The sequence below is a fragment of the Sceloporus occidentalis genome, unplaced genomic scaffold (assembly GCF_023333645.1).
Source record: "Sceloporus occidentalis isolate IW3139 unplaced genomic scaffold, rSceOcc1.0.p SCAF_2, whole genome shotgun sequence".
NCBI lineage: Eukaryota > Metazoa > Chordata > Lepidosauria > Squamata > Phrynosomatidae > Sceloporus > Sceloporus occidentalis.
The window spans coordinates 220,037,872-220,050,125 of record NW_028316982.1 but is presented as its reverse complement, the minus strand read 5'-3'; the positions used below and the strand labels follow the sequence as shown (position 1 = coordinate 220,050,125).

Genomic DNA, 12,254 nt, shown 5'->3' with positions numbered 1-12,254 from the left:
TCACCTCTTAACCTTCTCTTCTCCAGGCTAAACATCCCCAGCTCCCTGAGTTGTTCCTTATAGGACATGGTTTCCAGACCATTCACCATTTTGGTCACCCACCTTTGGACATGCTCCAGTTTCTCAATGTCCTTTTTGAATTGTGGTACCCAGAACTGGACACAGTATTCCAGGTGGGGCCTGACCAGAGCAGAATAGAGTGGCACTATTACTTCTCTTGATCTAGACACTATACATTTATTGATGTAGCCTAAAATTGCATTGGCCTTTTTAGCTGCCACATCGCACTGTTTACTCATGTTCAACTTGTGGTCTACTTGGATTCCTAGATCCCTTTCACATGTAGTCTCCTTAAGCCAGGTGTCCCCCATCCTATATCTGTGCATTTCATTTTTCCGCCCTAAGTGCAGTACCTTACATTTCTCCATGTTGAATTTCATTTTGTTAGCTTTGGCCCAGCTTTCTAATCTATTATTCTGAAGTTTGATCTTGTTCTCAGGGAATTAGCTACTCCTCCTAATTAGGTGTCATCTGCAAATTTGATAAGTATACCCCCAATTCTGTCATTCAAGTCATTGATAATAAAAATATCCTCATCAACAGCCTGACTTTTCTTGGCAAGATGCCTCATATCTGAGGTGCTGCTTCAGGGAAATCTTAACATCTCAGGAGAGTGGGAAACAAAAGTGAATCTCCAGTGATGATTCTGTACAGGCTCATAAGGGAAGATATGGTTTTTCAGATATCCTGGCAACAAGATTGTTAGAGATTTGTAGGTCAAATCTAGTGCCTTGTTTTGAGGGTGGGGGGGGGGGGGAGAGATGCCAATGCAGCTAACAAAAGTGCACTCATATGTGGTCTATAAAGGCAATAGAATTTTACACTTGCTGTAGCTTCTAAACATACTTCAAGGACAGTTCCACATACAGGTCACCATTGTAGTCCAATTGGGAAGTTATTAAGTCATGAATCTCGCGTCTCTGTGAAGGAGGCACAGCTGACACACCAGCTAAGCTTGGGAAAGGCAGTTTTGATGAAGCTCCATTGTTTGGATTTAGTTTTTAAGGTGGAAGGAGCAAGCCAGTTCATTATATCATTCAGTAGTTCAGCATAGAGAAAGAAAAAAATTAATAGCAACACTGTGATGATCAAACTTATTTTTTTCAGGAAAAATTAACTTACAAAACTAAATATAATTACAAATTTAAAAAGCAGAGGCTTTTTTTTGTCCCGTGTAAATGTGCCTTTTCTTTCTCTCTCATTCTCTTTGGGAGAATTCATTCAGAGACAGCCATATTAGTTTGGAATATCAATATGCAGAGGGATCTTGTAGCACCTTTGAGGGGTGAAGGAGATGGCTTCCAAACTGGGCCCCCACCACGGTCTCAAGCCAGCCACTGCCAGGAGCCAGATTATTTCAGTTTCTTTTTGATCTGGTCAAAAGGACTGGATCGCAGCACTGGAGTGGCTTCTGGCCAATTCGAGGGCATGTCATCTGAACACCACACCCATAAAGCAGCCAGAAGCCACTTCTTTTGGCCTGTGCATTTGGGTCCTGAGTGAAAGAAATTGTAGCATAAATAATCTTTCCTAGACTTGCTCTACAGTAGACCATGTCTTCTTTCACTCTAATTAGTCTCAAAAGTGCTACAGGATCCCTTTGCACAATCTTTTCCTCTGTCTCACTTCAGTACTCTATGCTCTACACTGGTAGGGTTCATTCTCATATTCTCCTTTACACTATGCACTCATGGCTCCAGGAAATTTAAAAAATGGCATAACTGGAGACTTAAAAGATCTGGGCAATTTTATTACCATTAATAATGTTTGCAGTTGTGCAGATTATAAAAGCATAATTAAATTTCATATTCTGGGTTGTAAAGTGATCGTTTGCTAGAAGCATATTGTTTTTCTCTCCATGAGGTTTTCCTTTTGTTAAAGTATATTTATGAGGAAATTTCCACTTTCTGTGAAACTTGGGCCCTTATCACACATGGGGGGGGGGGGGGGGGGGTTGCAGCTCAGATCCGCAGTCACTCCTGTTCTAGCAATGCGAAACGTCATGTTTTTTCACACCAGATCCGGAGTCACTCCTGTCTAGCAACGTGAATTAAAGTTAAAACGTGATGCTTTACCACACCTGGTTGCCTTTCTGTTGCCCTTCCAAATTGAGGGGGAAGCGATGTCAGTTCTGTTCCAAGCAAGTCACGTGATATGGATTCAAGCAAAGGGGAGTGAGTGCACATTGTATTACCACACCAGAGGGCTCAACGATTTGAATCAGCATCCTTGGGCATGCTCAGTGGGGCTCTGGATGCTGTCCTCCTTCCCTGCCCCCTCCTTAGCGGTCATTTTTCATTGGGGTCTAGGAGGACGCAGGGGATGATGGGATTGGTGGCAGGGTGAAGGAGGGGAGCAGATCAGGGTCTAGGAGGATACAGGGGATGATGGGATCTGCGGTAGGGTGAAGGAGGGGAGCAGATCGGGGTCTAGGAGGATGCAGGGGATGATGGGATCGGCAGCAGGTTGAAGGAGGGGAGCAGATCGGGGTCTAGGAGGACGCAGGAGATGATGGGATAGGCGGCAGATTGGCAGAGAGGAGGAGATGGCATTAACCATCCATTATGAAGCCAAGCCCTCCCTCCAGTCCATCTGCCTTGGTCCAGGCCTTGGAGATAGAGAGGAACTGCTGGACTTCATCCCCTTTCCCTCCACCATTCCCTTCTCCTTCTGTGTCATGTCTTTTTAGATTGTAAGCCCGAGGGCAGGGAACCATCTAACTAAAAAGATTGTATGTACAGCGCTGTGTAAATTTACAGCGCTTCATAAATAAAGGTTAATAATAATAATAATGTATACATTAGTATTTAATAAAATAATTCATTTATTGGCTTTCTGTCCATGAGAACTTTTCAAACAAAGATAAACATTTACTTACCAGTCAAGTAGTCTTGGAAGCTACTACTGTCAACAAAACTAATTCATCTTTTTATTGTTGTTATTGTTGTTTGCCTTCAAGTCATTTCCAACCTATGGCAACCCTAAAGTGACACTATCATGAGGTTTTCTTAGCAGGATTTGTTGTGAGGATGTTTGCCATTCATTGCCATCCCCTGATGCTGAGAGCTTGTGACTTGCCTAAGGTTACCCGGTGAGTTTCATGGCTGAACTGGGAATTGAACCCTGGTTTGGTGAGTCACTAGGCAGACGAAGGCTTTTGTGGCTGGCATCCATAGTTTTTTGTGGGTTTTTCAGGCTGTGTGGCCATGTTCTAGAAGAGTTTCTTCCTGACGTTTCACCAGCATCTGTGGCTGGCATCTTCAGAGAATGCTTGCCTGGAAAGGAGTTGGGTGTGTGTGTGTGTGTGTGTGTGTGTGTGTGTGTGTGTGTGTGTATATATATATATATATATATATATATACATACATACACACATACTGTGTCACCCTGGGAAGGCAGGAGTGATTTGCCATTGAAATCCACAAACACCTGGACAATTTCAACAGGAAAGAGGAAACCCTTAAAGTAAACAAGGTTTGGCTACCAGTCCTGAAAAATAGCAAGAGGAAGACTCAACAAATGCAAATGGGAAATCTCCCAGGGTCAGGGGTTTCCCAGCAGACAGTGAGCACTAATAAGCAGACACTAATCCTCTTGTGCAGACCCTCCCACCCTGAGGCCTGCCATTAGCAACAGAACAATACACATGCCAATCACTCCTGCCTTCCCAGGGTCACACAGTATATACATGCTCAACTCCTTTCCAGCCAAGCATTCTCTGAAGATGCCAGCCACAGATGCTGGCGAAACATCAGGAAGAAACTCATCTAGAACATGGCCACACAGCCCGAAAAACCCACAAAAAACTATCACTAGGCAGAGTTGATTTCCCCAACACCCAGTCCTGGTTCAAGCTGGCTATAAGGGAGGGACTGCTGTGGAAAAGTGGCTATAAAATGGAAGGAATGAGTCAGATTCAAAAGAGAGTGTGTCTGTTTAAGAGTCAGTTCAGAGCTGCTCCATTCTGAGTTGTCAGATGGAATTCAGGCCAGTGTAACTTAGTGGAATTTATAGTTCTGTTAAAAGGGAAGAAGATTAATAGTGATGTCTAAAAGAAGCAAGAACCAGTTTAGGTGTGAAAGAGTTAAGTCAGGGAACTGAATAGGAAATAACTTGTCTGTGAAATATCTTGAAATATTCTTGAAAAGATACATCTTAACACATACTTGTAAATGAAGTTAGTTTTTATTTGTTTCCAGAAGAGTATTATTCTGAGTGGATTTATAACAATAACTTCACAGAGAACATGTTACCAAAGATAAAACACACATAAGAGAAGGTCACTGGGAACCCCAACCCTAATTCAGTTAAAGAAAGGTGTATTAACGGTAGGAGTGGGGCAGGTGTCAAGGACCAAGGGGTCTTCAGATGTTTATGAGGTGACAAGAAGTATTGGTGGGAAAACTGCCTTGGTCACACCTGGTCTCCAGAGTCATAGTCCAATATTCAAACCACTAGTAGATCTTTATCTTCAGTAGCATGTAAAATATCAAGCTTCCTGACATGGTCTGCAGTTATGTGTTCTAACAGTAATGGATGCAGTCCTTGACTGCAAAACTTAGTATATTGTACTGCCTATAAACTTGGGCCCAAGACAGACCGCCCTGAAAGGGCAGCCTGCTGGTGGCCTATTTTCCTCCAGAGGGACACTGCAGCCGCCAAACTACATGGCATCCCTCCAGAGTAAAAAGAACCCGGAAAAAACAGGGTTCATTTTGAGTCATAACATAAGCAACGTCCAGCTATGTGTATATGCTGCATGTCGCTTACATCAAAATGGTGGCACCCATGTCCCCGGGATGCCACCATTAGTCTGCCGCCGTGCTGTGCTAGGGTTAGGGACCGTGTGGTTGATGCGTGGTCCCTAACCCTAGAATCGGCAGTGGCACGGTGCTTTGGGACCTTCCGTCCCGTGCCTTAGATAGGATGCAATTTAATATAGTCTGTTTTGTATCTGATTGAGTTCTTTTAAACTGAGGCAGTTCCTTCCCCCTTTAAAATATTGATGATGTCCTGTGCATTTATTCCCAGTCTATTAACTTTTTCAACCATAAAATGAATTCATTACTCAATACCTGTGTTGTATACACACTGGGGAGCCACCCGTGGAATCTCTCTGCTTTAAGACATTTTATAGAGATTAGCTAAGGAATTACAGTGTCCATGATCAATGTAACCCTTTCACACTTTTTTAAAGATGAAAAGCAGGATTAGTTGATTATGAATCTAGACTAAAAGGAATGGGAGAGTATGATAAAAATTTATAGCATAAATTTACTGAGAATAGCTGGAGTAGCATATCCCTAAGCATATTTAATACAAAAATGTATAGGAACTCTGCTAGATATATGGTGTTTATAGTTTTAGCAATATATACTACTTGTACTGGTAAATCTGAAAAAAATATTTCTAAAAGCCTCTTGAAAGGTAAATGACTGCTATAATGTCTCCATTGGATGCAGGATCTGTCAGGCGCAGTGCAGACCGCCCGAAAATGGCAGCCTGCCTGATGTCCCTCTGGAGTAAAAACAACTCAGTTCTTCTGAGTTCTTTTAGCTATGCCTGGATTATGTTGCAAGTATGCCATTGGCGCACTCGTGTTGTAATGGACACGCAGTGATGTGCAGATGCTGTGCATCCCTTATGTCAAGATGGTGGTGCCCATGAGGCCTGTGCTGCCGCCATTACATACTAGGGTTCTGGACCGTGTGGTTGCTACGCAGTCTGGAACCTTAGTATCACCACCACCACGCCCCATTCAGCCTGTCTGTCTCGGGCCTTAGTTTGTCTATTGTGTAGCACATGATAGCAAATGACATGTTCATGTGAGCATGCAAATAGACACATGTTGTCAAGCAATTTCCATTCTCCTCTTTTTTCGTGGGTGGGAAAATAATGGATTTTGAGAGTGCCTATCACCTGTAAAGTGAGATAATTTCATATATATTAGAATGCAGTTATAGCTGTGTCTTATCTTTCCCCCATCTGCATCAGTGAGCATCTAACACTGTGTGATTTATTTTTGTCCTTCACACCATGTAGGATATAGTCATAACTGTCAACATTTGAACTCATTATCTATAGTGATCCAAGTATAATACTGAAGAAATAGAAAGAGGGATTTAATTTTAGTTTATTGAGTCACTGCTTTCATGATAGCTTGATTCCTAACAAAGTCATATTCTATGCTATTGCCATTTTCAGGATTATGGCATTTGTGTCGGTGTTTGTGGTGGGCTCCTGTCAGGGCATAGATACAGGATATGGGTTTAAATTAGATTCTGCTGTGTTTACCTTGAACTGAAGTCTCAGGAGAGAGAAAAAGTGAATCTGTAGCAGAACTTTAGAGTCAGAGGTAGTGCCTGTATTTACTAAAAGATACAGCTTGAATCATAAACAAGTCAAGTGAGAATTGAGGCCATGACAGGGATGGGAAAAAAGGGAAAGAGGGAGGAATAAAAACACAAACAAATATAGTCTATGTAGCAGGTAGGCACCAAGGGTTATACAGGTGTCTAAAAGTGTAGACCAGGAGTGAAGAAGGAGAAAACATGAAATACGTACTTTTAAAACTGTAAGTGGAAGAATGGAATGAGATAAAAAGATACTCACATTCATATTGGTTTAGGCTGGGAAGTAGCCTCTTAGATGTTCTGACAAGAGGCCTGAATCCAACCTTAAACACAAGGGAGGAAACTACTGGTAACAGACTTCCTTTGCTTCTTTCCAGCTGCACAGGTGGTAGTCTATTTGTTTTCTACCATTTATACAATCAATTGTGCAGCCAACCTTTTCACATCAAGTTCCACAAGGGGTTGTACAGTCAGTTATGCAACAAGGTATGCATGCCACTCTGAAATGGGGTGAATGGTGCTCCCCGATCCTTCGCATAGTGTAGAATTAAATGTCTGTGAACATAATATCAGCTGAGCTGGTAGAATGATACTGTTGCATACTGGTCATGGTTTTAAGGAATGGAGGACACACCCAATTATGCAAACTTGGTTATCTAATTATACCATAATCTGCTTCTCCAAATGTGAAATTCAGCCATGTGTTGATTTCAAGTACAATTCAAACAACAGTCCTACAGAAGAATACATCGATAAGAGATTCCACCTCGGTATTAGGAGGAACCTCCTGACAGTAAGAGCTGTTCGACAGTGGAACACATTCCCTTGGAGTGTAGTTGAGTCTCCTTCTTTGGAGTTCTTTAATCAGAGGCTGGATGGCCATTTGTCAGGGGTGCTTTGATTGTAAGTTCCTGCATGGCAGGGGGATTGACTAGATGGCCCTTTTGGGCTCTTCCAACTCTATGATTCTAAGAATTGTCAAATACCATTTAACTATGGTGGTGTTTTGCAGAAAGATGTAATGTTTCAGACTTCATTACTGTATGTATCTTTCCATACAAATATAGGGCTGTATACCCTTCTTGTATATCTCTGATAAAAGCAGAACTGGCCTGTAGAGATTTCATGCAATTGATGCAGGGATGTGTGGGGAGCTTAGAAAAGTAATGCTAACCTGTGGAACACAGGAAGGAAGAATTTCCACATTCTACATAGACAGGCTATAAAATAGGCACAAACTGACGCCAAAGCCCAGGAAAAATAGTAAAAATTTCTTTGGAATCTGCATCTGTTTATTAACACGTATTATCAAAATAGTTTACTTAACACCATCCTTAAAATGATTGGAAATAAAAAGTGTTCATGACAAATTATATGCATTCAAAAGAAAGGCTCACCAAGGGAGAACGAGTTAGAAGAGTAAAGTTAGGTTATAAAAGATTGCACAGTTGACCTCAAGATTGTCTAGATCACTCTTAGCTCCTAAGAAAGACATCTCCATGAGCCGAGAAGACAGCAGACTAGATATAAATTTAAATGTCCTTACATAGCCTTGTTTCCTTTAAATGTTTGTAAAAGTACACATAAATAAATCTGGAATACTTCCATCAAAGCATAAGGAAATGATTCAAAAGTCAGTAATTTCAAGAGTGTTGCCATTTTTCGGCCTTTGAGTACAGGAACTTCAGCACACTCTTCAATTTCACAGAAATATTTTAGTTTGATTTAAGATGGAGACAGATAATAGTTTCATCTCTTTAGGTTTTTATCTATTTAATTGTTTTTAATTATTGTTATTGGATGCATCAGTATGGTAAATAATGACTCATGAGTGAACTACTATTTTCCTTTTAAAATTATTATGTTGAACAAACTTTTCATCTGATATTTTGTATTAACTTGTACACAGTGTCCGTATGTTTTTATTATGTTGGCTAAACATACAATTTAAAAAAGAGTATGAGAGGGTAGGGTTGATGGCAGTTTGCAAGGCTTGACTTTTGACAGGGTACACACTTGTCATAGGTCCCACTGTTTTCTTTAGTCAAACAGGCATTGCAGTTTCTTATACTATACAACCATCTACTAGTGTATCTGACACAACAGTTGTATGAACATCCACCCCAGACCATATATTGGCTTGATTAGAATGTCATACTGTAGCAGAATTATAAGGACAACAAAGTGGCACAACTAGCCTTTGATCATACAATCTCTCCCTCATGAAGTTGAAGGCTTTCATGACTGGCATCCATAGTTTTTTGTGGTCCCTATGCGTTTGGTGGCCCCTATGTAGACTTGTCTGCAGCTGCATGGTATGCAGTAAACTCCTGCGCCTGTGAGAGATGATGGCCACATAGCCCAAAAAAACTCACAAAAATATCTCCCTCTATTCCACCGCAGCTCACCCCCAACAAGGAATTTAGATGTTTTTGCTTTCATTTTACATCAACTGCTGTTTGCCGTGACATCCAAAGTTGATAAATTGTACTTAATCTTAAATATGGTTAGGTTAAAATGTCAGCTTCAAACCAAAGTTAAGTTTATTTGTTTTGTATCCCCCCTTAACTCAATTTTGGAGGAATCAAAGCACCTCACAACGTTGATTAAAACAAAATATAGCTAAAAATGATTACAATAAGGACATTTAAAAACAAATTAACTATCCTATTAAAAATAACACTATTTTTAAAACAGTTAAAACATTCAAGAATTTTTTAAAAGAATGTTTACAAATATTTAACAATAAGAATAAAAGTACAGCATCCTCCATTTAAAAAATACTTCTTTTATAACAATCTGTTAACAGCCAAAGACTTCTTTAATAAAGGGGTCTTTGCCTGCTGGCTGAGAGATTGCAGAGATAGACATAGGCATATAGTTTTCATTTAGTTTTGCTGAGAGACTGGGAGCACTGTCCCTTATGTGGTCACTTAGAAGTAAGTAAGTTTTAATTTGATGCACACAGGATTGGAGCAAAAGTTAACAGAAGCACAGTATCGGAAAGATCCTTGGGGACTAATCCCTTATCATGCATGAATCTACAGCTAAATCATCCCCATGAGATGGCTGTCCAACCTCTGTTCAAAAGCCTCCAATGAACACCTGGAACAACTATTAATTTCTTTTCTTGTAATTGGGATTCATGGTCCAAAACATATTGCAGAAATAAAAGTTTATTGTGGCACCTGAGCTCTCTGACAAAGAAGGATAAATATCTCTTAAAACTACAGTTCCCAGAACTCTCTAGCATTGAGCCAGGGCAATTAAAGCTGCCACAAACTGGATTATTTTTGTAGTGTGTATTGGACCATAGTTCATGGAACAGCAGAAAACAAGTTTGCTCTATCTTCTGAATGAATGCCTTTCATATATTTAAAGATACTTGTCAGTTCACCTCTCAGTCTTCTCTTTCCCAAGCTAAACATATTGAGCTACTTTAGCTGTTCATCATAGGTCTTGGTTTCCAGATCTTTTATCATCTTGGTTGCATTCTTTTGCATGGTCTAGCATGACCATCTTCTTCTTAAATTGTGTTGCCCAAAAGTGAACACAGAATTTCAAGTGAGTTCTGACCAAAGCATAACAGAATTTCCTTCAGTCATATTACTGTGTCTACTGTGACTTACTAGATACCCTTGTGGAACTGAGTAGGGCTTAATGAATTTCCATATAGGACTGCCAAATTAATCAGTATAGTTTAAACTTTGAATTACTTATTAACATACTTTAAAAAATACCAAAACAAACAAACAAACCAGCCACAGTCCTGGACAATTTGGGCCAAATAAATTAGGTGGGTGGGTGGATGGGTGTTAAGTATAATAACCATTCTAACATTTCCTGCTTCTTCCTTTCTAAACAGGCATCCAACATCAGGACAAAAGTAAGGAGACATCCTGGTTCTGAACTTTCAGCGGCTTTTGCCAGCAATCCTTATTCAAAATTCAAATCTTCATGAAATGGATACTGTGGTCTTATTCCCCCCCCCCCCCACTGCTTCTTCACAGTTGCACCAGACAAACTGCTAAGCAGATGATGAGCCTATCAGCTATGGTTTTCTGCTTGTGCCTTTATCTTTGGAAGGCCATTTTAAATCCCAGCATGTTGAAAAGAAAAGAAAGCTAAATACTTTTTGTTCTACATCATCATCTGAGCCTTCTGCAGCATTCCTGCAACAATGTCATTTTACTCCTCCTAACAGTGTTTTGCTTGGTTGTGTGTGTTTTTTACACAAATGCACAGCCTTGATTGTCAGGGGAGACCTAGCCTTGACTAGTAGGCATCCTTCAGGAATACAGTTTTTGTAGCTCTTTTGTGCATTTATTTTTGTAGCAATACAGAAAGTTTGCATAAGCATTGATGAGCTATTTTAGACCAATGTAATTTTTTAAAATTTAAAGTTTAAATGGTTATGTTCTGTTTAAAGAACTTGCAGAGATGCACTGCCAAAATGTTTAAAATGCATAGATTTTTTGATGTCTAATGTGCTTGTATGAAATTTTCTTGTTATTTGCTAAAATGCCTTGTCATTTTCAAATGGTTCAATCTTTCACATAACAATCCCAAAAGATCTTGAATGTACTTTGCCTTTTGCTTAAGTAATATTCAAATGCAAACTAGTTTCTATGGCAGTGGTCTATCAATGAAAAAAAATCTTATTTCCTTTGCTGCTCTTGAAGATAACTTTAACTTGGGGAGGTGATGAGAAAATACATGTTGAAACAGCAAGGCCCCATTTCATATTTTCAGCTGAAAATCCTAATCACAAAGTTAGTTTGTTCTTTTAAACTGGTTTCAGGTTAAAAGCCAGTTTAAACTGGCTGAGGGAATATGGGAGCTGTAGCCCTCAAAAGTAACCTTTATCCCTGATGAGGGATTCATCTGCCTTCTGATATGCTCTACTTTCTGATCCTGTCATAGTTTTTTCCCCTCTTCACCAACTCCCATCTGTAACTCCTAGAACATTTAATTGGGTCTTCAAAGCAACTTTAGGTACCTCAAAAAGTGCCCAGTGGAGTTTGGAAGATCAATACTCCTATAGTAATTTGGACATGAAAAAAAAAATATTGAGCCAACCTATGAGGCTTGTATAATGGAATAGAAAGGCCTATAGGAAGCTGCACAGAGTTTGTAAGTGCAATCAGGAGCACATCACAATGAGTTATTGCTGCTGCACCAGTCCATTGGATAAAACCTTGTAGTGTAGGAAAGGGTTATAGTACAGTCCTATAGATGTCTAGTTATATAGATAGCCCTATATACAGGCTGTTTAATGTTACAGGATAGGATTACAGCCTGCCTCATGTCCTGTAAGCTGCTAATGTTATAGAGTACATAGGAAGAGAAGATTTGTTTGAAAGCAAGAAGACTAGCAAAAACATGCATCAGAAGACATTAACTGCCTAACTCATAACAACATTTACAATTGTGTTGGTTCTGCCATTAGAACCAAGTGAAATTATTGTTAAAAACAAATGAAACAAGGATCTGTGGCTGGCACAGATTCTGTAGGTATCCATGGGAAAACTACCCACTAACAGTAAATGTGTTGAGAATGAGGCCTTCTTTCTGTGAAAACATTGTATATTAAACAAACAGACAAATAAACAGTGCTATTAAATACTGGAATAAAGTTTCACATTTCCCATCATCACTATTCTCACAGTCAATTGAGTACCTCCTCTGCTATTTCACACTATAATTAAATTAGGCAAAAGTGGGTTATTCTACAGTTTCTCAATCCAAGACATCCAGAGCATGTGATAACATAGATTTCTCCTTAAATTCTTCACCAATCTGAGGTCTGAAACCAAACATCAAAGAGTATTAAAGCTGACA

General features: G+C 39.8%; 1 protein-coding gene across 3 annotated transcripts in view; it reads left to right on the top strand.

Annotated features, from left to right (window-relative positions):
* The window catches only part of VGLL3 (vestigial like family member 3), a 35,420-nt gene extending 24,484 nt beyond the window's left edge, over positions 1 to 10,936 (top strand). For 2 of the 3 annotated variants that reach the window (XM_089512208.1, XM_089512210.1), the window contains exon 4: positions 10,279 to 10,935. In XM_089512208.1, the coding sequence (XP_089368334.1) occupies positions 10,279 to 10,322 (44 nt within the window). In that variant the 3' untranslated portion in view covers positions 10,323 to 10,935. Of the gene's footprint in view, positions 1 to 10,278 lie in introns of all 3 variants that reach the window. The other variant, XM_089512211.1, reaches the window with a different exon arrangement.
* Positions 10,937 to 12,254: the final 1,318 nt, after the last annotated feature.